The sequence below is a fragment of the Lathamus discolor genome, chromosome Z (assembly GCF_037157495.1).
Source record: "Lathamus discolor isolate bLatDis1 chromosome Z, bLatDis1.hap1, whole genome shotgun sequence".
Taxonomy (NCBI): Eukaryota; Metazoa; Chordata; class Aves; order Psittaciformes; family Psittacidae; genus Lathamus; species Lathamus discolor.
This window is the reverse complement of record NC_088909.1, coordinates 55542180-55568793: the sequence shown is the minus strand read 5'-3', so window position 1 is coordinate 55568793 and position 26614 is coordinate 55542180. Positions and strand designations below refer to the sequence as shown.

The 26614-nt window shown below is 41.8% G+C and overlaps 1 protein-coding gene across 3 annotated transcripts in view; it reads left to right on the top strand.

Moving 5' to 3' along the window:
- Nucleotides 1-26614, top strand: part of ECPAS (Ecm29 proteasome adaptor and scaffold) — a 69969-nt gene that overhangs the window by 15843 nt on the left and 27512 nt on the right. For all 3 annotated transcript variants that reach the window (XM_065663608.1, XM_065663609.1, XM_065663607.1), the window contains exons 5-23: nucleotides 894-1046; nucleotides 3225-3393; nucleotides 3972-4111; nucleotides 10216-10297; nucleotides 10554-10673; nucleotides 10848-10933; nucleotides 11199-11277; nucleotides 12314-12363; nucleotides 12870-12936; nucleotides 13043-13165; nucleotides 14252-14355; nucleotides 16186-16309; nucleotides 19377-19457; nucleotides 20197-20425; nucleotides 20964-21055; nucleotides 22764-22898; nucleotides 25001-25166; nucleotides 25579-25751; nucleotides 26229-26330. In XM_065663608.1, coding sequence (XP_065519680.1) covers nucleotides 894-1046; nucleotides 3225-3393; nucleotides 3972-4111; nucleotides 10216-10297; nucleotides 10554-10673; nucleotides 10848-10933; nucleotides 11199-11277; nucleotides 12314-12363; nucleotides 12870-12936; nucleotides 13043-13165; nucleotides 14252-14355; nucleotides 16186-16309; nucleotides 19377-19457; nucleotides 20197-20425; nucleotides 20964-21055; nucleotides 22764-22898; nucleotides 25001-25166; nucleotides 25579-25751; nucleotides 26229-26330 — 2275 coding nt within the window. The remainder of the gene's footprint in view (nucleotides 1-893; nucleotides 1047-3224; nucleotides 3394-3971; nucleotides 4112-10215; nucleotides 10298-10553; nucleotides 10674-10847; nucleotides 10934-11198; nucleotides 11278-12313; nucleotides 12364-12869; nucleotides 12937-13042; nucleotides 13166-14251; nucleotides 14356-16185; nucleotides 16310-19376; nucleotides 19458-20196; nucleotides 20426-20963; nucleotides 21056-22763; nucleotides 22899-25000; nucleotides 25167-25578; nucleotides 25752-26228; nucleotides 26331-26614) is intronic.

Here is a 26614-nt window from a genome sequence, read left to right as displayed (position 1 = left end):
GACCATCAGTACATATCCTCTGTCCAGCAACTGCAACACCAATAAAAGTCTCAGACTGGAGACTCTAAATTGTGGGAACAGAAGTTCCTACTAAGTTGTAGTAAATAAAAAAGAGTGAAGTTGGAACTGCTGTGTACTAAGACCTTCTAGAAAACTGTTAATCATGGGCCTGCTCCTTATTTATTTTGAGATGGGTTTCCACCATGCTGGCAGTGGAAAATGGCATTCAGATCAGATCTTCATTCACTCTGTGTCACTGTGATAGTGTGAAGGTGTTTTTAAAATTACCTTACTGAAAGTTCTTGCAGTAAAATCTTGGTTCTGTTTGTGGGATCAGTCTGAAAATACCTGATTTATTTTCTCTGGGACCATGGTTTTGACCTGTCTGAAAAGCAATTACATGAGTGAAGAGAGCTTTGAGAAATCTGGCTATATAATCAATATATTAGTGTGCAGTCCTTGGTGAATCTGAACAATATTAATCAACTTCTGCTCCAGGTAGACTCAGATTTAAAACTTCAAATTTCTTATAGATGAGACAGTCCTAGCCTGTATTTTGTGGCACAATTCTGAAATATTAAAAGTCTGGACACAGGCAGTTGGCTTTGTCTCTCCAGATGTGTGTGTGTACATGCATGCATACATATATATATGCACACATATGTGTTCTAAGTGCAAATCCTAATTTATCTTCTGTTACCTTCTGCCTTCCATTTTTAAAGTACATCAGGTGGCAGATAGAGGCCACTGGGTTGTGAATTGGTTTAACTTTTGTTAAGATTTTTCTTGCTATAAAGGACCAACTTTGTTGTTAGAGGTTTCTCTCTTGAATGTTAAGAATAAACAGGTGTGTTTTTTTTAAATGGTTGCAGTAAATATAATTGTTTTTTCAGCCTAATGCATCTTCTAATACCAACCCTTTTTCACATGAAATACCCTGCTGAACCACTGAAAGCAGCAGCTTCTCCTTTTAATCTTGCTGAAAAACCAAAGACTGTACAGCTGCTTTTGGACTTTATGTTGGATGTTCTTCTTATGCCTTATGGGTAAGTAAGACTTAATACCAGTCTTCTTTAGTACTGATGTGTTCTTTGTATGAAACATTACAAACTGCACACTTGGAAACTCATTTATGAAAGTATGCTGTCATTTCCTAGTTTGGATGAAGCCAGTTGCATGTTACAGTAAGACACATGTTACATTACATGTTTCAGTAAGACACAAGGCAGGGTTGTAGTTTTAAGAATGGGATCACCATCTTTCTTATTCAACAAAATGTCTTTCTGGGTAATTGGGCATTACACTGTTCTGTCCTTGACCTCTTTTGGGGATCAAAGTGAAGCTATGAGACATGTGAGCTATCTGTTAAATAACTAAACCTTTAAAATAGAAGCCAGATCAAAATGTGTGCTCATCTTCCTGCAGTGAAGTTTTAAGGCTTATTCCTGTAAGGTCATAAGCAAGTGTAATCTCTGAAAGCTTGTGCTTTCCTGAATCGAACCTTTGATAACAAGAATTGTCTATTATCTCTCTTCCAATGGAAAAACTTTGTGACTGTAATGGCATGTCTCAATGTGAGCACTGTTCCTGAAGGCAAGAAGGATTTACAGAGCAATTTAAATTTACTGACCATTGGGAATCTTCTCTAGTGTCCAAAACCAATACTTTCTAAAAATCGTATCTTCCACTAACTTTTTTAGTGTCTTTGTATTGCTAAGGCAGCTTTCGCTTTGAAAGAAAACAGAAATAATTTTAAAAATTAGACACTTTTTTTTTTCCCCCTAACAGTTCATAGATTCCTGTAGGATTTTTCTGAGCACTTAACTCTTGCTCAAGTGGATTGCTCTAAAGGAATGACTTTTAAAACAGTGAGCAAGTGATGTTTCTCCATGTAGCTTTGCTGGAGGCCATACTTCCATCTGATGTTTTGGGATCCACTTCCTTACCATTTGAGTGTGTAGAGTCTTGCAGCTTATAGTTTAAAACACCTAGTCTGCTCCTCTGTTCATAGCTGACACTCTTCAGGTTGCCCAGGTTTATGCTTTTAGCCTCACCAACACACTGCTGTGGTGATAGCAGCTTCAGAAGATGAAGTCCTTGGGCTTTGCAGTAAGACTTTACTTCATTCCATGGTTTTGTATTCTGGATGAGCGTGACAACTTTTAAATACTCAGAGACAGCAAGGGTGGGGGCTGAAGGGGGTCTTCATCTATCCTGAAGTTCCGAGTGTCTGTCTCAGTTTTGCTCCCTGGGGTGAGACAGTTTGCAGCTATTTACAACCAAGTTATGCCCAGTAGAACTTGCTCTGTCATTGCCCAGTTGCAAATTAGTCTTGCCAGTCTGCACGCAGTAAAAACCACCAGAAAGCCTAACCGTAGGGCTTAAAGCTCATAATCAAGTCCAAGTGTTTAAACTAATGAGACTTGGGATGAATGTTTATCCTTATTATGTCTGTTTATTTTCTTTTGTTATCTGTGTGCTGAATGCAAAACAGATTATGGCTGTTTGGAGCAACATAAGCATTGGTCTCTGCATTACAATTCTGATGCCCTTCATGTGTTGACCAGCTTTCAAGGATACGGGGAAGTGGAATGGCTTTTGTGGGAGTATGGTGATATTCACAGGGCAGCTAGACTAGCCAGCATCCATAGCCAGCCTCCAAGAAGACTTAAGATCTATAAACCTTTATGGTTTCTGCTTTCCTTCCCTGCCCAGCACTAAACCTGCTACTTTCCAAGATATTTTTTATTCATATTTTATATCAAGGGCTGTTTTCTGCCACTTAATGTTGCATATGCTTCATTATTTCCCTTGTTACGTTTGCATTTTCCATAGAAATAGTACAAATGTTGTTAAAGCTTTCAGCATAAGTTTCTCAAATGCAGTACTGTTGGGAGTTTTCCTTTCTAATACAAAAGAGAACATTCTGTCTGTTTTTAACCTGAGATAACTCTTTTCAGAAATGCCAGTGGAACCTTCACTTTCCTAGCTGAGGTTTGTTTTCAAACGGCTATAATGAGATTGTTTCAGCTTTGCATAGTATGCTGGGATAACTGGTGTCTGAGTCTCAACAGAGTAAAATTCTGTGTTACAGCAGTCATGGCATTAATTAAAGAACAACTGAAGTTGGGCAGGTTATATGTATTGCTCCATTCCAGCGTCTAATTCAGGTGGTAGTGTGGATTTATAAAGCCTCTAATGAACTTACTTTCCCACCTGCTCAGGTTTGTATTGAATGAATCTCAGAGTCGACAAAACATGCCCTCGGGCCAGGGCTCTTCATCAAGTAGTGTGGGAGCTCCTGGAATTCCTCAGCCACCTCCAGGGATGAGCTTTTATGCAGCCAAAAGGGTAATTGGAGATAGCCCATGGACACCAGAGCTACTAGAACAGGTACTTGTAGATGCAAGGCTTGTCCTAGGTGAATTTGGGGGTGGTAGCAGGGGTGGCTACAGACAGAAAAATGGAAGGCCAGAGGGAAAATACATAACTAATTCTGACCAGGTTTTCAGTTGCCCTGAGTTCCCCCTGAGGGAATTTATTGAGGGAGTTTACATGATTCGTTATCAAACTTTGCAGTGGTGAGACAGGGTGGGAGGTGCCAGCAGCTGTCAGGGCCGGTTAGGAAGCAATCATGGCAGTAGCCTACTCTTGCATTTTCCTTCTAAACATCGTAAAGGTGCAAAACTCTTCTGTTGATGAAGTGTCCCTTTTTAGCAGAGAAGCAGTAAAGTATCCCTACTTGATATATGATGCTGATATATGATAATTGATATATGATGCTGGTACTTTGACACAGTTTACTGCTTTGAGAGCAGGCAAGAAGAAGGTGCTGCTAAAGAGATGCAGAGATTGTGGACTTACCCCTAGCAAGCAGAAGCCATCACTTCAGACAGCTGAACTGCTGCGGTTATTGCTACATATACTTTCTTGTCAGTAACATTGCCTTTACTTTCCTCACTGTTGAACAGTGTAAGCTGGGTATAGTGAAGTTCATTGAAGCTGAGCAAGTGCCCGAACTTGAAGCTGTTATACACCTGGTTGTAGCCTCCAGTGATACAAGACACAGTGTTGCCACAGCTGCAGACCTGGAACTAAAGAGCAAACAAAGGTACGAGTTTGGATCTTTGGAAAGAAATGGTGATAATGTTCCTAACAAAGCTAGCTGCAGTTAATATAGTGCTCCAGAGACACTGCTCTGGAAGGAGGAAGACTGCAGTCCCCTGCATACCTGTGAAGCTGCCACGTAGTCACACAGAACTGGGAACGGTGTGGCTCAGTCTTGCAGCTGGGAATGTTACTTGGCTCTGGAGCTGACACCTTTAACTGTCTGTTTTCAATCATCTTTAGAATTGCTTTTGAGCCATTTTCTTACTCCTTGGTTTCCAAATTGCCCTCTGTGGACTATCAGTGGCCAATAACACCTTAGTAAGTGAATCACAGCTGGTCAACTTACCTATGTTGTCTTTGCTGGAAAAAAATGCTTTATTTAATTTATTAGGGAAGTAAAGAGACTTTGATTGTGGAGAGGACCATAATCTAGGAAGTTTGGCAGCCACCATTTTCTACATTATTAAAGTTTTTGCTCATCTTCAGTCCTTCTTTCATCATCTAAAGATAATGCTTCTCTCTTTAACCATTCAAGAGCCCACAGTAGTAGCTGATGGTACTATTTGCTGCATCACTGATCTTGCAAGGTTTGCTGGCTCATGTAGGAGATTTGGAGTGACAGAGGACTGCCTTTGGCAAGTGTAGGTGGCTTCTGTATTACTGGAGATATAGGACTATTTAACTTTGAGTCAAGTAAGTAATGTGAAATCTTCTCCGTTTGAATCTATTCATGTGCCTCAATTGTGCCAGGGGAAATGATTCTAGTGGGTGATGATGATGTACAGCGAGAATGGAATTTGCCATGGTGATAACATTGTCAAGCTTGAGGAACAGCATCACTTAGAAAAACGAGATGTAATTTCTTTGTTCTCTGAAAGGTACATAGTCTGATGTACAAAAAAAATGTGTGCCACCTATGTGGAGCTTCCACCTAGCACCCTATTTTGCAAAATAGCTGGGAATAAAATACCTCATCTTTGTGTGTGTATTAGTGTTCTGCAAACCAATTAATAATCTCACTTCTGGGACAACAATGACAGCCTGGTTAAGGAAGGCAGTCTCTCCTTTGTGCTTGTCTCATTTTTCCCGTTGTGTTGGTACTCTTTGCCTAGAGAACAAAATATATGTGTGGAGAAAATGTATGTTAAATACATTCTCATATGAGAATATGAGAACATAATTCTCATATTCTCATATGAGAATTCAATGAGAATTATGTCTTTTATGAGAAATAAATGCTACTTCATAGCTCACTTGCTTGGAAATTAATTGCTTAGGAAGAGGTAGTTCAGTGTCCTCCAGTTTTGTTAAAGCATATATGCTTTTGTTTTCTGTGGGATGTTTTTTGGGTGGAAGTGCGTGTGTTCCAAACAATCTCATTAGTAACTAGCATTGGATGGTTACCTGTGGGCAGACAGGTTTGTCTGAGAGACAAAGATGAAATAGTGTTGTGGTTCAAGCCCAGCCGGTAACTCAGAACCACACAGCTGCTCGCTCACTCCCCGCCTCCTTTTTCCTCCTCCCTTCCTGGAGGGATGGGGAGGAGAATCGAAAGAATGTAACAGTCCAGTAACTACGGTATAACAAAACCACTGCTGCTGCCACCAATCATAGTAATGATAAGGGAAATAACAAGGGAAGAGAATACAACAGCTCACCACCTGCCGACTGATACCCAGACTCATCTGAGCAGTGATCTAGCCCTTCTGGGTAACTGCCCCCAGTTTATATACTGGGCACAATGTGCTGTGGTATGGAATACCCCTTTGGTTAGTTTGGGTCAGGTGTCCTGTCTCTGCTTCCTCCCGGCTTCCCCTCTTCCCTGGCAGAGCATGAGACTCAGAAAGTCCTTGGTTAGACTAAACATTACTTAGCAACAACTAAAAACATCGATGTTATCAGTGTTGTTCCCAGGTTGAAAGTAAAAACCACAGCACTGCACCAGCTACTAAGAAGGAGAAAAGTGGCTGCTACTGCTGAACCCAGGACAGTATCCACCCCTTATTCCATACCGTTCATGTTGTGCTCACATCCCACATTTTTCAATATACCGTCACTCTTGTCTCATCTAAATATATGCATACACACACACAAAGAGAGAGATATCGTTCCTCAGTGCATGGACCAATCCCTGTAAAGCTGCTGAGTTCATCCGGTCCATGATGTCGGGCTCTATCTCTTGTAACAGTCTTTCAGAGCAGGAGAGAGAGTGTGTAGTGTTGGATTGTTGCCTGGTGATGACACCGTGGAAGTCATCTGGTCACTGCTGAGCTTCTCTGGTTTCGCCAAAGTTCATTCTTTGTTGGGATGATGGTCGGAGGGAAGTCAGGGCCAGTTGCTGGTGACCTGAAGGCATCTAGTTGGTAGGCTATAAAAGTGCTAAAGAGCAGGCAACAGCATACAATTGAGTTCATTGGCTGTTTTCCCCTAAAATCAAATCTCCTTGAGGTACACATCGACTTCTGCATCTTCCTGCATTACCCACCAAGTATATCTGGGTCCCTGAGCAAAAGCAGTTGCATGAGTGGGTTTGCCTTTACCTGAAGCAGGAATAACCCAAACTCTCTTCCCCAGCACATTCCTTATATGCACCACACAAGGTTTGTCCCCTTCTTCAGTATGTAAAAGTTCTGACTGGGCTGGGCCAGCCCTGTTGGCAGATCCTCTGGTGTTGACCAACCAGGTGGCCTTGGTAAGTGTGTATCCCAATGCTTGAAAGTTCCGCCACCCATTGCTGTCAGTGTAGTTTTTAACAGCCCATTGTAGCATTCGATTTTCCCAGAGGCTGGTGCATGGTAGGAGATGTGATACACCCACTCCATGCCATGTTCTTTGACCCAAATGTCTATAAGGTTGTTCTGGAAATGAGTCCCATTGTCTGACTCAATTCTCTCTGGGGTGCCGTGTCACCACAAAATCTGTTTTTCAAGGCCCAGGACAGTGTTCCAGGCAGTGGCGTGGGGCACAGTGTATGTTTCCAGCCATCCGGTGGTTGCTTCCACCATAGTAAGCACATGGCACTTGCCTTGGCGGGTTGGTGGGAGTGTGATATAGTCAATCTGCCAGACCTCCCCATATTTATACTTCAGCCATCGTTCTCCATACCAAAGAGGCTTTAACTGCTTGGCTTGCTTAACTGCAGCACATTTCACAGTCATTAATAACCGGGGCAATAGTGTCCATTGTTAAGTCCACCCCTCGATCATGGGCCCATCTGTGTGTTGCATCTCTGCCCTGATGGCTTGGGGTGTCGTGGGCCCACCAGGCCAAAAGTAATTCACCCTTATGTTGCCAATCTAAGTCCTTCTGAGCCACTTCAATCTTAGCAGCTTTATCCACTTGTTGGTTGTTCTGGTGTTCCTCAGTGGCCCGACTCTTGGGTACATGTGCATCTACATGGCGTACCTTCACCACCAGGTTCTGCACCCGGGCAGTGATATCTTGCCACAGTGCAGCAGCCCAGATGGGTTTACCTCTGCGTTGCCAGTTGCTCTGCTTCCATTGCTGCAACCACCCCCACAGGGCATTTGCCACCATCCATGAGTCAGTGTAGAGATAAAGTACTTGCCCCTTTTCTCGTTCAGCAATGTCCAGGGCCAGCTGGATGGCTTTCACCTCGGCAAACTGAGTCGATTCTCCCTCTCCTTCAGCAGTTTCTGCAACTTGTCGTCGAAGACTCCATACAGCTGCCTTCCACCTCTGATGCTTTCCCACAATACGGCAGGACCCATCAGTAAATAAGGCATACTGTTTTTCACTTTCTGACAGTTTATTGTATGGTGGGGCCTCTTCAGCACGCATCACCTCCTCCTCTGGTGACATTCCAAAATCTTTGCCCTCTGGCCAGTCCATGATGACTTCTAAAATTCCTGTATGACTGGGATTTCCTATTCGAGCTCGTTGTGTAATTAGTGCAGCCCGTTTACTCCATGTAGCATCAGTTGCACGATGTGTAGAGGAGACCCTGCCTTTCAGTATCCACCCCAGCATGGGCAGCTGGGGTGCCAGGAGGAGCTGTGCTTCAGTGCCAATAACTTCCGAAGCAGCTCGAACTCCTTCATAGGCTGCCAGTATCTCTTTCTCAGTTGGGGTATAGGTGGCCTCAGATCCTCTGTATCCCTGATTCCAAAAGTGCAGGGGTCAACTTTACATCTCCCTGGAGCTTTCTGCCAGAGGCTCCAGGTAGGACCATTTTCCCCAGCTGCGGTGTACAGGACATTTTTTACATCTGGCCCAGTCTGGACTGGTCCATGGGCTACTGCATGAACTATCTCACGTTTAATTTGCTCAAAGGCTTGTTGCTCAGGGCCCCATTAAAAATCATTATTCTTCTGGGTCACATGATAGAGAGGGCTTACAACTGAGCTGTAGTTTGGGATGTGCATTCTCCAGAACCCCACAGCACCCAAGAAAGCTTGTGTTTCTTTCTTATTAGTTGGTGGAGACATTGCTGTTATCTTGTTGATCATATCTGTGGGGATCTGGCGACATCCATCTTGCCATTTTATTCCACAAAATTGAATCTCCTGTGCAGGCCCCTTGACCTTACTCCGTTTTATGGCAAAAGCAGCTTTCAGCAGGATTTGGATGATTTTCCTCCCTTTCTCAAAGACTTCTGCTATATCACCCCACACGATAATGTCATCAATGTATTGCAGGTGTTCTGGAGCTTGCCCCTGTTCCAGTGCAGTCTGGATCAGTCCATGGCAGATGGTATGGCTGTGTTTCCACCCCTGGGGCAGGCGGTTCCAAGTGAACTGGACACCCCTCCGAGTAAAAGCGAACTGTGGCCTGCACTCTGCTGCCAAAGGAATTGAAAAAAATGCATTGGCAATCTCAATCGTGGCATACCACTTGGCTGCCTTTGGCTCCAGTTCGTCCTGAAGTTCTAGCATGTCTGTTACGGCAGCACTTAATGGTGGTGTGACTTCATTCAGGCCACGACAGTCTACTGTTAGTCTCCACTCTCTGTTAGACTTTCACACTGGCCATATGGGGCTGTTAAAGGGTGAGCGGGTCCTTGGCTTTCCAGTCTATGGATCAAGTTATGGATGGGAATCAGGGAGTCTCGGTTGGTGCGATATTGCCGCTGGTGCACTGCTGTGGTCGCGATTGGCACTTGTTCTTCGATCTTCAGCAGCCCCACAACAGAAGGATCCTCTGAGAGACCAGGCAAGGTGGACAGCTGCTCAATTCCCTCTGTCTCCAAAGCAGCAATACCAAAAGTCCATCGGTACCCTTTTGGGTCTTTGAAGTACCCTCTCCTGAGGTAGCCTATGCCAAGGATGCGTGGAGCCTCTGGACCAATCACAATGGGGTGCTTTTGCCACTTCTTCCCAGTCACGCTGATTTCAGCCTCCAGTGAAGTCAACTCTTGAGATCCTCCTTTCGCTCCAGAAATATAAATGGCTTCCACCCCTTGACAGCTTGGTGGCATCAGGGTACACTGTGCACCGGTTATCTACTAGAGCCTTATACTTTTGTGGGACTGATGTGCCAGGCTATCTGATCCTAGATGGATCAGATAGTCCTAGAATTAAAAATACCCTCTTCCCTATGTAAATGTCAAAGCACTGAGGTTGGTGAGGCACTGGAACAGGCTGCCAGAGAAGCTGTGGCGGCCCCATCCCTGGAAGTGCTCAAGACCAGCTTGGATGGGACTTTGAGAAACCTGGTCTAGTGGAAGGTGTCCCTGCCCATGGCGGGGGTTGGAACAGGATGATCTTTAATGTCCCTTTCAACCCAAACCATCCTGTGGTGGTTTCTAGAACATGGAGAGGTTTATTAACAAGTGACCATTCTGTATTCGATCAGTAGACTACTGTAATTTATATGCCTTGTTTCAGTGGAAGAGAAGGAAGCATGTAGGTTTCTCACGAATTATTTAGAATTATGTTGTCAAAATTTGCAGGTGAAATTTGTAATAACTTCGCATTCCTTATGACTGTGTATTATATGGATGTGGGAGGAGTGATTAGATGTCAAACTAGGTGTATTAAAGCTCTGAAGAATATGAATATGATGCTAAATGCTGTAAAGCATATCCTGTAAAAAATTGAGGTTGGAATCGTAACATGTTGGTGCTCAATGTGTTTTTTTCTTTAGTGTAATTGACTGGAACAATCCTGCTATCATCAACAAAATGTATAAAGTGTATCTTGGGGATATACCACTGAAAACCAAGGAGGTAAGATTTGCCTTAGAATTGCATACCTGCTTAATTTCAGAAGGTATGAGTTTAGTTGCCTTACTTTAGTTGGAGAAGACATATATGTATCTTAAAACTATCTCTTCCTTTGATCTCTGCTTTCACTGAACATTTTTGCTGTTGAATAATTTTTTTCTGTGTCCCAGCGTGTTCCGATTTGCAAAATATAATTCAACTGACTTAGAAAGTACTGCTGTCCAAAGATGCACTATATTGTTTTAACTCTTTCTGACAGGGATCTGTTCTGAAACCAGAAATGAAACGAGAGTCAGTCAGCACCCGTGTTAAATTAAAGATAGTTCCTCATCTTCTGCGATCCAGGCAAGCTGCAGAAACATTCCCAGCTAATATTCAGGTAATGCTTACATTCTAAAGCTGTTCTGCCTAATGAGCTTAACAGTATAGTTTGTCCAGCACTTAAGAAAGGGAAGCACTGTAACTTACAACAGTGTTCAAAGAAGGGGAATTAGAAAACTTTTAATAGTGAAGCCAGGCACTCAGTGATCTGCTCTTGCTTCCTTTTGACCAGGTGGTTTATGATGGACTCTTTGGTGCAAACACAAATGCAAAACTGAGAAGTCTATCCTTGCAGTTTGTGCATCATATTTGTATCATGTAAGTAATTCAGAAAGCATGATGTTTTTTAGCTATTTTCCCAGAAGTCTCTCTGTTCACTAAATATGTAAATGGACTAAGGACATAGAAAGAGTGGTAAACTTCATAGAAAGTAGGGTTTTTTCTTCATTCCTAAAATATCTCTGTGTGTGGTTGCATTCATTAACCTGTAATTTCTCATCTTAACAGAGTTGAGATACTGTGAAAAGATACTTCTGAGGGATGCAAAAGATAATATCTTTTTTGTTGGTATCTCTGATTGCAGTTGTCCAGAAAGTAAAATAAAGCCATTAGGCCCGATGCTTTTAAATGGACTTACAAAACTGATCAATGAATACAAAGAGGTAAGTTGAAAGGCTCTTTACTCTAGAGCCGTAATTCTTCATACAAATACAAGCAAAGGACAAATATCTTTATAATGGAAACTGATAAATCTCTTTCTTGTAGTTGCCTTAGATGACTATCAAAGGTTAGTGTTTAAGGAATTCTTTTGGAAGAGAAGCAAAAAGGCTATAGAGGGAAACTGTTTTATTTGTTTAACAGATACAGATAGGTTCTCAGTATTTGCAAAGTCTCAGGAAATAATACAGTAGCATCTAGCTGCTGTTACTCATTACTCTAGAGCAAACAGGGGCCTCAGTGCGTATACCCCATTGTGACAAGCAGCTGTATAGGCCTGCTTGTAATACCTTCCATTCTGTCTGTGCAGGGATAGTATTGCTGTGGGAAACACAGCACAAGCAGAACTGAAAATGCCAGTCTGGTCTAAAGAGTGTCATTTCGGAAAGCACATTCCCCACGATATCATGTATCTTATGAAGGGCTGATGTTGCAGATCACCTCTTCTGCAGCTTTGATCCTTGGATATGACCTTCTGGCCTGAGTTGGTGTTTGAACATGTGGGCCTCCCTTGCCATTGGGAAGGGCGTAAAAAGGAGTGTTCAGGAAGAAGGAAGCCCCTGTATAAGCGTGCTGCATTGGTCATCTACAGGATTCATTGTGCAAACAGCTTCCTTTTTGTAAAGCTGCTGTTTAGGGCTAATGAAAGGTATCTGTCCCATTGCTACTGTTTCCTATAGTTGCTGAATCCGATTACTGCCTCTCTTGAAACAAAATATGATTAGCTGAGATGAGAAGGAAGATTTAAACTTTATCTCCATTTGCAATTTTCTGTTTCTTGTGAAAGAGCACAGTCCCTCTGTTGCTATCTAATGCTTTTGTTCTTGGATATGGTTAATTTGATGTTCCAGGATTCTCTGCCTATGAAAGCCTGTTTGAGCATTTTGAAGACAGGATTTAAAATAAATGTTTAATTATAAGGGATGTGCCTTTATGTATTCCTGGTTTTGCTGAATTTTATTTACTGTTTTATCATTCAAGGATTCAAAACTGCTCTCAATGGCATATTCAGCGGTTGGAAAGCTCTCAAGGTAACTGAAGCTCCATTTAAGTAATGGGACATTGATTCATTTTTCCAGAGCAAGCTGTTAATTTATCAGCAGCAAGCTTCATGCCATCTGCCAATTTTGCTGTTGAGTGTACAGTGCAAAGAAAAGCATTCTCCTTGTGACATCTCCAAAGTTGTAGAAAGAAATACGTTTTTAGCTGATAACTTCTCTAGCAGTGATTAATGGCAGCTCATGAATTGTGCACGGAATTAATCCACTTTTCTGGATTGCCATAATTTTAAGGAATGTACAGCAAAGACCAGAGGGCATGAAACTAGACAAGTGGTTTTTTCAATGTTATGTCGGTAATCTAAGTGATTGTTCATAGAATACCTCACTTTCCAAACTGTGTTTAGTTTGGAAACAAACTGGCAGATTTGTTTGGCAAATAAAATGTGGGATGAGGGGTAAACCCAATGAAATGTGAAGCATTTTGATTAAAAAACAAACAAACAAAAAACTTCATGAATGAAAATATCTTGTTTCAGCCGAATGCCTCAGCTCTTCACTAAGGACATTGCACTGGTACAACAGTTTTTTGAAGCTTTATGTAAGGTGGGTGCTCACAGGGTTTTGGGGAATTGCTAGGATTTTGTGCTGGTTTTGCTTAATTCTTGTCACTGTACATTGTAAAGTGAAAACTCTTATTTTTGTACTGCAGGAAGATGCTGATACTAGGCTTGCCATTCAGGAGGCTTTGTCTATGATGGTTGGAGCGTACACTAACTTGGAAGGAGCCCAGCGTACCTTGATGGAAGTTCTTGTAGCTTCTTATTTAATAAAGGTATTTTCAATAGAGTCAAAATTAAGTACCTTAAAAAAAAAAAAAGTTACTGTTTTCCTGTCGCTTTTCCTGTACTCTTGGAACAGGTCTTTTTTCTTACTGAATGTATTGGCCTGTCTGGGAGAAGGGGAAATGTGTGCATGCTCAGATGAAGTATTTTTAATACTGTACAGTGGCTGCAAGAAGGGTGGCAGTGGAGTTTTCCATTTGTGTTCTGTTTTGCAGAAACAAAGTTGTCATGATTGTGCTATATGCTTTTTCAGTCTCCTAAGAAAACTCTGAGAAGGAGATGCCTCAAGGACAGTGTCTTGTGAAATGTTTTGTGAAAGCAAGAGTTAGGTAGAAAGGATCATGCACTGTTTAGTTGGGATTTCAGTGTGCTATGATTTCTAACTTTATCGAAGAACCTCCTTAGGAACTCAGCCATGAGATACTAATCCAGAGGAAACCACACTTCACTACTCTCTTACTTCACTGAGTATCGTGTTTCAGAATTCCCAGAGGTCTGGGTTTTCAGAAAGAGTATTTTTTGTATTCTCTGTGTTTGCATGGGTGTTCAGGGAGACTATGGAGGTGTATGTATTTCTAGTGGTGGCACTAGTAACTGTGTAAGAATCTGTTTTCATGATCTGTTTTGCCTGGGTGCTCGAGTGATCTATCTGTCCAGGCAGTACCCTCTTGAGACGGTCTGAACCCAGTTAGCTAATGTTTCTTTTCCACCTCTTATGAAGCTGTGCTGCTTCTAAATGCAGCTCTTTTGTGTAGGTAGATGATGTGAAAACTGCCTGGGTGAGGCATTCCAGATGTCTAAGAAATAGCAGTAACCCTTATTTATGGTTTCACAAAATGGGTGTGTATTTAATAGAACATTTCATTCTTCATTTGTGTATGTATGAGAAGCTTGCTTTTCTGGTCTGTCTCCTGCCATATGATGAGTTAGCAAGAACAGTGTTTAAAAATGTTCAAACTCTTGGGTGATGTTGGTACCAAAGGACAAAACAGATGACTGATGATTTACAAGTGGTAATTGGTCATTAGTGCGTTCATTTAAAACTTAACCATATGTCTGTGTCTCTTCTCTTTAAGCCTGAAGTTCAAGTACGTCAAGTGGCTGTGAAATTTGCTAGCACAGTGTTCCCTCCGAATCATATCCCGTCCAGATACTTACTCCTGTTAGCTGCAGGAGACCCGTAAGTTTTCCTTTGAAGTTATTTTCATATATATACACACACATATCTATGTTTGCATCCAGTATATGTTTGGATGCAATATGAATGCATATATGAATCCTTGAGAGGTGTGTCTGTGCAAAACTCACAAAGTTCAGCAAGGCCAAGTGCAAGGTCCTGCACCTGTATAGGGGTCCCAAGCAACACAAATACAGGCTGGGCAGAGAATAGACTGAGAGCAGCCCTGAGGAGAAGAACTTGAGGGTGTTGCTTGTCCTCAACGTGAGCTTGAGGAAAGTCAATTGTATTCTGGTCTGCATCAAAAGAGGTGTGCCCAGCAGGTTGAGGGAGGTGATTCTTCCCCTCTACTCTGCTCTTGTGAGACCCCTCCTGCAGTATTGTGTTCAGCTCTGGGGCCCCCAACAAAAGAAGGACATGGAGCTATTAGAGTGAGCCCAGAGGAGACCATGAAGATGATCAGAGGGCTGGAACACCTCTTCTGTGAAGACAGGCTGAGAGAATTGGTCTTGTTTAGCTCAGAGAAGAGAAGGCTCCAGGGAGACCTTAGAGCAGTCTTCCAGTCCCGAAAGGGTGCCTACAGAGGCTGCTGGAGAGGGACTCTTTACAAAGCGCGTGTAGTGAGAGGGCAAGTAGTAATGGCTTTAAACTGACAAAGGGTAGATTTAGATTAGACATTAGGAAGAAGCTCTTTTCTGTGAGGGTGGTGAGGCCCTGGCACAGGTTGTCCGGGGAAGATGTGGACCAGGCAGTGTTCAAGGCCAGGTTGGAGAGGGCTTTGAGAAACCTGGTCTAGTGGAAGGTGTCTGTGCCCATGGCAGGAGAGTGGGAACTAGTTAATGTCTCTTCCAACCCAAACTGTTCTATGATTCTGTTATATATAATAGAATATGTATGTATGTGTGTGGTTATGTAGGTATGTATATAAAAACTCACTGAAAATAAAGTACGATAATTTGGAAATTAACCTTTACATAGGAGCATTCTTGGACAGTTCTGTGGAGATTTGTTATTGTGCCTTATGGTCACCTTTGGCTCAGATTCTGAGTCTGCTGACTGATCAGAGACTGCTATTGGTAAAGCATTTTGTGTTAATGATCAGTTGCAATTGCAAGGTAAAACCGAATTAACTGAAATCGCCTTTACAGTAGCTAGAAGTTATTTTTCCTGGCAAATTCTATAAGTCTACTTTTAGCCTGTATTTGCAAAGTATGAGGAGCATGCACTTGTGAAAGTTTCCGTTCTGCTGAGGAGTAACTGACTCATTAAATTACAGCAGTCATTTCATTTGCAGTTTTCTATTACTGCAGTTCCAAGTGGTGCGGCTTTTTCCAACTTGAATTGTTCGGGGGTTTTTGTGAGTTCCTTGTAACTAAGAAAGGCTAAACGTATCAATTGCAACAAATTCCTCTGTCATTGCAGTATTGGCACTGTTTCAGGAGCTGATCTGCTGCTAAGTAGATAACCATAAACCTAGTATGTGTCAGCTGAAGCTTGAATATAGGAAGTGATGGGGAGGAGGAGCAGGTAGGAAAACAAGTAGGTGGTAGTCAGGAACTGGTGGTAAACACTAGCAGGATATAAGAAGAACAGAAGTGGGCTGATCCAGACTGTTTTGCAAAAGCTAACCTTTTTCTTCCCCTCTTCTCCCCCTCCCCCCTATTTAACAAATTGTTAAATATGTTAAGGCAAGTTTTTTTCCCCTTCCTTAAAAAAATAAATCTCATTTAAAAACTGTTCTGTATCCTCCAGCTTCCCAAGATATCTTATTGCTCATTAAAGGCCATTTGTTCTGTGCAAATAACGTCTGTTCACTATCGTTTCTTCTGAAAGGCGGGAGGAAGTACATGGAGAAGCTCAGCAGGTGCTGAGAACATTTCCTGGTAAAAATGAAAAGGAGAGTTCTGGCAAGCAGATGCCTTCCTTCCCTGAAATGGTCCATTACATCCAAGACAAGGTATGGTGCTTGTGTCCCTGTAAATGACACGTATATGTCTGATGCTCCGGTGTGTATAAGTGTGGTCTTTGTATCCATCTCCCTCATCTCCCCTGAGGAGTAAAGTCAGGTAAAATCACATTGAAGACCACACACGTTACTGCTTTCCAAGATTAGCAATCATTGTTACCTTCTGCCGGCAATAATTGCAAGAGATCCTAGTATTAAGTAATAAGGAGACAGATCCTTTAACAAAGGGCTTATTTTGCTTTGATGCTGTTTATGCAGATGTGTGGAAGAAGGAATCCAGTGTTCAAGGGTGATAATACAGCATGGTTGCTCGCAAACATGTTTGTGAAAGGATAGGAAGATCATTCTCTGGTTGGGCTAGTGAAAAATAATATTGTGCTTAAAACAGAAAAAAGCTTACAGACTAGGAAAGGAGATACTGGAACAAATGAAGAAGTGTGGTTTGTTTACTTTAAAGACTTAGTTATTTATTTTAATTTCAATTTGTGGAAATAATGGCCGTTTAAACAGCCTTTCAGAACTCTAGGGGAATGATTTGCCAAAACCTGTAACACTTGGACTCTTACCTGAGAGATTCCTTATGGAATGTAGTGTACTTTGCTGGTGTACTCTGCTGGTGTATGAGGTATTTGAAGCTTTATGAAAAACCTTGTGTTTGTCCAGAGTACTGGTTATTCAAATATATGAAAAAAAAAAAACCAAAAAAACAAACCAAGATTGAGTTTTAGATAACAATATTAAATGACTGTCTCCTTGTGGTTAATTTTTAAATTTTTCTTGACTTATGTAATGTCACTAAATCACTATGGATCAGCCTAGTTTAATCCCTAATGGGAAAAACAAGATTCCCACACTCCTCAGGGTACATTTCTTTGGTTAGTTATCTCAAAATGTGAATTTTCACGTATCGTGAATAATCTGTGAGTGTTGGAGATGTTTGAGAAGTTTGTATACATTGCTTGGCACAGCAGGCTGAGTACAAAATGACTTTCTGCACAAGGTAGCATTATCCTTCTCTTTTTCTGCAAGATTGTATATATGAAAGAGTAGGACCTGATATGCTGGGTGTGGATGGGAATCCATTCTTCAAGGGAGTCATCTTCTGGTTCCCTAATTCAGGTTTTCACTGATGGTTCTGGATGTCATTCCACATCTGGAATATTGCGTCCAGTTCTGGGCCCCTCTGTTCAAGAAGGACAGGGAATTGCTTGAAGGAGTCCAGCACAGAGCCACAAAGATGATTAAGGGAGTGGAACATCTCCCTTATGAGGAGAGGCTGAGGGAGCTGGGTCTCTTTAGCTTGGAGAAGAGGAGACTGAGGGGTGACCTCATCAATGTTTACAAATATGTAAAGGGTAGGTGTCAGGATGATGGAGCTAGGCTTTTTTCAGTGATATCCAGTGATAGGACAAGGGGCAATGGGTGTAAACTGGAGCATAGGAAGTTCCACGTTAACATCAGGAAGAACTTCTTTACTGTAAGAGTGACAGAGCACTGGAACAGGTTGCCCAGGGGGGTTGTGGAGTCTCCTACACTGGAGATATTCAAGGCCCGCCTGGACAAGTTCCTGTGTGATGTACTGTAGGTTACCCTGCTCTTGCGGGGGGGTTGGACTAGATGATCTTTTGAGGTCCCTTCAAACCCTTGGGATTCTGTGATTCTGTGAAGTTACTGTGAAGCAAAAGATCTGTGTGTGTTCAGAAAGATGAGGATCTGTTGACTTCTGTACAACTGCCTTGTGTGTTTATTCAGATGCAAGGCTGCCTTGCTGAAGCCAGCCCTAGAACTGATGTGTGTATTACCCAGGGAACAGACATGCTTTTCTGCAGTGTTCGCAGTGGGTGTTACTGGAAAACTTCTGTTCGTATGGTTTCCTGCTGGAATATGCCTGCTTGTCAGAGCTAACATTTCCATGGAAAGGAGCTGGTCGCTTGCTGCAGCAGCCTTCTTCCTTGCAGTTAGCAGGGTCTGGCTGACTCCTTGGGCTTGGCTGTTGAGGCACAGGGTTCCCACTTCCCATACCAGGGAAGCCTGACTGCTTCACAGCCTTTGCGGGCAAAGCTGCTGTCTGCAGGCTTCCTGTCAGCTGGGGCGCCTCAAGAGTTTGGAAGTTCATGAGGTATTTTGTTTTTAAATTCTAAAGCACTTCATTTTTCCTCCTGAGGGGAAGAAAGAATGTTGTGCTTGCAGCCGACAAGGCCAACTCTATCCTGGCCTGCACCAAAAGGAGTGTGACCAGCAGGTCGAAGGAGGTGATCCTGCCCCTCTACTCTGCTCTCATGAGATCTCACTTGGAGCGTTGTGTGCAGTTCTGGTGTCCTCAACATAAAAAGGACATGGAACTGTTGGAACAAGTCCAGAGGAGGGCCACGAGGATGATTAGAGGGCTGGAGCACCTCCCCGCATGAAGACAGGGTGAGAAAGTTGTGGCTGTTCAGCCTGGAGAAGAGAAGGCTGCGTGGAGACCTCATAGCAGCCTTCCAGTATCTGAAGGGGACCTATAGGGATGTTGGGGAGGGACTCTTCATTAGGGACTGTAGCGATAGGACAAGGGGTAATGGGTTCAAACTTAAACAGGAGAAGTTTAGAGATTGGATATAAGGAAGGAGTTCTTTACTGTGAGGGTGGTGAGGCACTGGAATGGGTTGCCCAGGAAAGTTCTGAATGCTCCATCCCTGGCAGTGTTCAAGGCCAGGTTGTACAAAGCCTTGTGTGAGATGGTTTAGTGTGAGGTGTCCCTGCCCCCTGACAGAGGAATTAGAACTAGATGATCTTAAGGTCCTTTCCAACCCTAACTATTCTGTGATTCTAATGTCCATCCTCCCCTGCTGTTCTCTCTCACAAATTCAGTTTCTACTTTGAGTTGATAGGGATGTGATGGACCTAAATTACTATTACCAGGTGCTCTGTGCCCTTCATTGTTACAGAACTGTTGTACTTTTTCAGTTGGTAAGTGGAGGATAAACATAGTTATGTCAGCAAAATTTCACTGACCTTTCTGACATTTCTGCTGTTCGTGGGTCTGAATGTTCCGCTCTTAATATGTGCTGTTGTTTAGGCCTCTCACCAAATGAAAACTCCAGCTAAATATACAACTGGGACTGCAGCATTGCCTTTCAATCCTGCCACATTTGGCGAGGTAAGTGGATTTACTTCCTTATATATGTATACCATAATTTATTTAGAGGACAGTGTAAGAAGCTAACAGTTACCATAAGTCACCCTATGTTCTAAGCTTCCTCTTTGAACAGATGTTGGTATTAACTCTCCATCCCTTATCTGTCTGAACAGGATTTTTTTCATGGAGGGCTGGGAGGAAAGTTCCCGAGAGTGTTGCTCCACTGCCTTCTGCAGCATACCTAATGTAATAGCTTGTCAGAGGGAGAAACAGGCAGTCAGGTTTAAAAGTCCCATTTTGCTCCTTGGGGCTGTTCTTTTCATAGCAGATTCTGTGGCTTCAGTGATCTGTACATACAATCTCAGCTGTGATGCATGGTCTGTATTAGCCATGCTTTGGGTTGTGTATGCGTGCCAAATTTTATAGGGGACAGGCTGAACTGCCTGCGAAGGGGTTGCATCAGATGGTGATGATAAGCCAAAAATCTGTGTATGATTTAATCGTCTGAGAGTGATGCAGGCACCATAGGGTTGTCTGCTTGCACAGGCATATTGCAGAAACTCTTCCTAAGATTTGTTACGCTTTGTATTTGTTCCTGTCTCCATGCTGACTTTTCTGTCTATATTTGATTAAACAAGAAACTCTCTCATTTTGGTTACATTAAATGTAGCAGATTCCCTGCTCTTCTATTTTGTCTTCTCCACGTTGTTTCCCAGTGCTTTTGCACTCAGTATCCTGTGTTTTTCTGTTCTCTACTTAGATAGTTCTGTATCTGCGGATGTGTCTTGCTCACAGTGCAGGTGTGGTGCCAACCTCGCAGAGCTTGGCAGATATGCAAGATCAAGCTCCAGCCATTGGACGTTACATAAGAAACCTCATGTCTGGCAACCACATACCTTTATCTTCCTCCTCCTCTTCAAAAAGTGCAGAAACCAACCCTGTACATATATATATTGGCCTTCTTCAGCAGCTGTTAACTAATGTTGGAGGTAAGAATCTATGTGCAATATTAGCTTGAAGAAAAATCTTCTCTTGCTATAGAAGTGAGTTGCCATGTTCAGTGCTTTGAGTTTGGCTGCAGGAATGACAGAGCTGCAACACTGACTATATACTCTTCAGTTTAAACTTGTTCTCTTCTGTGCTGCTGTGTAGGTAGGAGAAATCAGGACCACAGGATTGCAGCTTTAAATGCTTTAAAAAAAGGTAGTACTTTAAAATTGTGAGGCTGCTGTCTGTAACAGCTATAACCAGTGAATGCTGTCTTGATAATAGTGTATCTGTGACAAGTGTAGTCTTAAAGCACTTGATGCCTTTAGAACAAATTGTTACCAGAATGTTTGCTTCTATTTGTTTCCCTAATATTTCTGAGAAAAAATATACCGTATTATTCCATATTGTTTGTTATCTCTAATGAATTGCAAATGAATGCTTTCAAATGCCTGATACTTCTTAACCTCTTTTTATCACTGTTAGATTGTTGTAAATACTGCAGTTGTTTAATAACCTGATTCTTTAATTACTCTTTAGGTTTGCCAGTCATGTATTGTCTTCTAGAAGTTGTTTCAGTGTATCCAGAAAAACTAGCCACCAGATTTGTAGACAAAATGGATTGGATAAAGGTATATTGAAAATTTAGATATTTTGATTTATTTCTGGGGGTGGAGTGGGTTTGGAGTATTATTTCCAAGTATGCACTTATTTTAAAATCTGGTATTTCTACTTAGAGTCAACAGTTCATGAAATGTTGTATGTAGCAGGACGGGGAAGCTACGTTTTGGTTCTTTTGTTTTACCAGTTTTGTTAACTGACCTATATCTTCAGGGTAATCTGTCACTGATCCTGTTGGTGTAGTCAGTCAGTTTTTCCCTGTGATCAGAAGATCCATTAAACAGCACGAGAAAACTGAAAACAGAATCCTTCCACTGGGAAGATGTGAGCGGCTTTTCAGAAAATGAGATCAGTTAGATCCTTAATTGTTTTAGAGCCCTTTCTGTAGAGGTGTTTTTGTGTTTTTATTAGCCTCAAACAAACAAACAAACAAACAAACAAAAAAAGATAAACCGGAACCTGTTTGAGAATAAGCCAAAGTTAATGCTGCTTTCTCTAGATTCTCAAGCAGCTTCCTGTTTTTTCACGGTTTGCTTCAAGCATCCAGGATTTGCTAAGCTCTTATAGGTTGCCTTCAATTTCATTGGGAATCTGGCAGAAAATAATGCTCGGTTGCATTAAAGAAAAATTAGAATGTGTTATAATAATTTCTCCTGCTGATAGCTGTGTTGCATTGCACTGTATACAGTTTGCACATCTCATTTAAGTGCAGGTATGAACCTTAGAGGACTTAAACATTCTCCATTTCAGTATTATTTATTTTTTGGAGAAAAACCTGCTTTTTCTTTGGCCTGGTATCCATTTGCAAAATAAAGCTCTTAGTGGGGGTGGTAACTGATAGTACCTCATTCCAGAAATACTGTTGTGAAATATCCTTTATGCGATTTCACTTTGCCAAGTGGAAGGAGCAGGTCCAGGAGGTTGTTAGAAGTCAGCTGTGTTATCTGATACATGTTTTGAGTTGAACTTAGAGTTATGTTTCATGAGCCTGACAGATCTCGTTTCTTGTTTGCTTGGATCATTTTTGCTGCCTTTGTGGTGGCTGAAGCCATTCAAAGATTCGGGCACGAATTTTTTGCAGGAGTTTGTTGCATTATATATCAAATTAATGCAGAGGTAAGATTATATCTTAACAAGTCACCTGATGCTTCCCAAGTTCAACTTCTTAACAATTCAGATAGTAGAAGATCTCTAATACAAAGTGGAAGAGTTTGCACTGAGAGCTGTGCTTTCCTGGACAACTTTTTTTTTGGCACCGTTCGATTTAACTGATTTAACTTCTTGAGGTTTGTGGTTTATTTTTTTGTTGTTTTAATCCCTTGATTAATAAAAAGGAAATGGAAACCTTCCAGTAGCTCATGAAAAATAGTGCCTTTGGGAGGCTTTTTAGCTCAGTGTGAATTCAAAATGTGGAAGCTTTTCTGAACATGAATTCATCCAAGCATTCCAGTAGTGTGTTTAATGCAGAGCTGGTGGGTAGCCCTCTTGTAGCTAGTGGTAGTCTTCCTCCTGAACATTGAGCATTCAATGAATGCTTTGCTGAATTGAGTGCTTTGTTTCTTACTAAATGATAATACTGCTGGTTTAAATAGTGGTTTCTGAGGTAAGTACTATTTATGTAGCTGCATGACAGTTGTGCTTGTATATCGGAGCTCTGTATGAACAGACCTTTGAGAAGCTGCTTCTGTATTTTATGTTTGTTTTTAAAAACTCCTGCAGAGTCTGATGAACACAAACAAAGAAGAAATGCGCGAGCTTGCAGCGCTGTTCTATTCTGTGGTACTGTCTACCATGTCTGGAGATGAACTTAGGGCCTCCTTGGAGCAGCTGATTAAGATGACAAAAGACAACCATGTAATTACCTTTCTTTGTCTGCGTCTTATTTTTTCTTGTCTCATGTAACTGATGGGAAATCTCACAGTATGTCTGGGATGTATTAGCCTTAATCTGAGTGTAAAATTAACTAGCTGACATCCAGTCGGACTGTGAGAAGGGATTTTTGTTATAGGTGAGTGCAACAGATCTTTAAATAAACTAATCTCTGAAGCTGTGTTAAGGTCAGAAGGATTTCCTGGAGGCAGTTCCTAAGCAAAGCCAGCACTGTCACATATTTACCCAGTTTTAGCCACCTTAAATATTCCTCATCCCATTGAATAGTAATGGGTCAAACTATCTACCAGTTTACCAGTTTTTGTGAGCAACTACAGGTACCAAAGAACTAAAAAGTATGGTTAATACCCCTTCCCCTCCTGAGCCATAGCTGCTCCCTGGCTGCTCATCAGCTCAGGGTCTTGTCCGACCAGCAACCTTTCCCTGCTGGGGGCTCACTTCTTCCCTCCCACTCCACCTGGACTGCTCAGCAGCCCTCCACCCGTGTATTACTACATGGTGGGTTTGCCTGCTTACTGTCCTCCAGCAGCTCCTTCCAACTCCCATTAACTTTATCTCTGCATTTTGCTACTATGAGCATAGAGGAGTCCTGAAATCACATTGAAAAAGTTTCTGTGCTGGTGTGTCTTGAATCCTGAAAGGGAGGGAAAATATTAGTATTTTAGGTTAGATTTCCCCAAAATGCTTTTATATCAGTCTCTCCTAATGACTTAATGGGCCCCCATTTTACATCACAGGTAACAGACTCAAATGCTGACAAGTAGTGCTGTTCACTGTACGTTGTAATTAACAAACAGGATTTATTTTGTATCTGCCAGAGTGGTCTCATTGCTCAGTTTCATATAGGGTGCAGCTTCCATGGTCACGAAGCTAGCACAGATGGGTCCCATTTCCCCTGCTGCTGCTTTCTGCCCGTGAAGCCATGGTTGACCTTTCACAGAACATAGCTGAGAATAAGGAGGGATGTGAACCATGAAACAAAAAAGAGCAGGGTGAGTCAGTGAGAGCTCTGGTTTGCTGCAAATGCACCAACCCAGTTCGATCAGTGCAGACCAGGGGGGTGGTGGTGCTCTCTAGTGGCTCAGTAAAGACTGCAGTGTAAATAGATAGCTGAAGTGGAGAGGGGGGAAAAAAACCCATCTTCAGCAGGCTTTTCTGCTCCTGCTCCAAGACCGCAACAAGGAGCAGTCCCTGGTGGACAGGCTAGATTGAGGATCCTGTCTGGCAGCACAGTTGCACTGATCCAACTTTTCAGGGTTGTGATAAAAACCAGATACATTAACTAAGCTGAGTTTAAGCCCCTGCCCCCTTCTTTTTCTTTCTTTTTTATTTTTTTTTAATTTATTTTTAATTAAGGTAGTGTTTCACTCAGCCTTATTTCTGCACAGAGTCCTTTCATTAGAAGTCACCTGTTGGAATGAGCACCATCATTATATAGTCTCAGCGCCAATTCAGCATTGGAGAAATTACTATTTGTGACATTAATTGTAATAATTAGGTTTCACAGCCTGTGGCCAATTGAACTGTATAAAGGCATTACCTTCAGTATTTATAGGTCAAGTATGTTCTCATTATTAGCAATAAAATCTGGAGTAATTCCCCTTTACTATTGTTTACCAAAGGATACATTTAATCCCCTTAATCTGAGTATGTCCATTTTTTAAGTAGACACAGCGTTGTGTTATCTTAGTACAGACTTATGATGGTGAACTTACAAATTAGATGAGTTGGATTTTTACTACTTATTTTTGTCTAGCTACCAAAGGGTGGGCTTTAGGAATGTCATTGCTGGTGATAAATTCTTAATCTGTCCTCCTAAGTCTCTTTTAAGTTTCATTAATTTATCTTAAAAGACTCCATCCTTCAGAGAGCACTAGAAATATCGAGCTCTCTGTTGTTGCACTATGTGTTAGAACTCCATGTTAGGACTGAAGAGTTCAGTTCACTCTTCAGGGTGCCTCCTCATCTGGCTTGTCCGTATGTTTTTAAGTCAGAGTTTTGTGCAAAGTGTTACATACTTACTTTGAAAATGAGATTTTCTGCACTGTTGTTGTTGTTGTATCTAGAGCCCGGAGGTCCAACATGGATCCTTGTTGGCTTTGGGATTTACAATTGGAAGGTACTTGGCCAAAGGGAAGTGCAGAACAAGGGAGCTACATAATACAGTACAGCCAAACACTGCTGTCATGCCGGATCAAGATCAGCTCATAAAGTCAACGACAGAGACAATAGGTAACTTCCTGCCTAAGTCTTTGCTACATGTAACAGTTGTTTTTTGGACCACCCCAGGCTGAGGACTTTTCTAAGATATTCAGCCCATTGATTCTGTAATCTTGGGTTTACTTTCTGTGATAGAATTTACAGTCTATAAAAATGACATCGTTATTAGGTGTATGGATGTAACCCTTTTCAACAAGAATTAGGTGGACTCTTAGCTCAGAGACTAACATAGTAGAATTAGGGGTGGTGCCACTGCCTAGACTCCTCTCAGTCTCCTTTACTTGGATTTTGCTCCAGCATAATGCTTCCTACCAGCTGCAGAGGAGATAAATACTTTGCTTCTTGCATGGGTAAAATACAAGTGCCTGCCTGCCCACTGCTAAATAATAAAATTTGAGCCATCCTGTTTTGCTTTTTCCTGTAGGTTCTTTTCTGGACAGCACCTCTCCCTTTCTTGTGGTGGCTGCTTGTACAGCTCTTGGGGAGATTGGAAGGAATGGTCCCTTGCCAATCCCCAGTGAAGGACCAGGATTCACAAAGCTTCAACTTGTGGAAAGCTTATTGGCCCGAATCCCTTCAAGCAAGGAAACAAATAAGGCAAGATTTTGTAGTGTTGTTACGATTCCTGTTCATTTCTGGAATGCTCTGTCCCCAGGTTTAGGTGTTACCTGCCAAACTCAGCCTCTCTTTTAAAAAAGAATAAGGCTTATCGCTGGTTTTAGTGAGTCAGAATTAGGCTAAGGGTTTTCTAGTTTGTGTCACTGTTGGTCTGATGTGCTTTCTATAGTCATAAGCAGAAGCTTACTGGATGAAAACTGTAAATGGTCATAATTTTAATTAAAAAAAAAGTAGATCTTTTACCTGGAAATAATCCTCAAAGGTTAACAAGACATTTGTTTTGATCTGTGTTCTGGAAAAAAGGTGCACTGATTGATCTGATAAGTGTTTTGCATGACTGACTTCTGGTACCTTAAGTGAAACTTTAGCAAGGTTGATGAAAGTAGGTTGAAAGTATATCTTCTGGACTTACAGGAAGGTTTTGTGATTGAGTTTGTTTTTTGTTTGTGTTTTAAGATGAAGGAACGAGCAATACAGACATTAGGTTACTTCCCAGTGGGAGATGAAGATTTTCCCCACCAGAAGCTACTGTTGCAAGGTTTAATGGATTCTGTGGAGGTGAGGCACTATCAATGTATTTTTCTTTATACTGCAGTGAGTATTTCTATTTAAATGCTTTTTATATACTCTAGAGACAGATTTTACAAGGGACATTATCTTTTTATAATAGTCCACCTGGGTTCTTTAAAACTGCCTTGAAACAGAGAGCAGAGGTAGGTTTGGGGCTTGTAAAATGTTTTATGACACGGTTAAAAAACTTGCCAGTTGAGGTCTCTGTGATGAATATGTATTCCACTTTAGGAGAACTAACTAACTGTATGTGTAAAATCTTAAGAAATTAT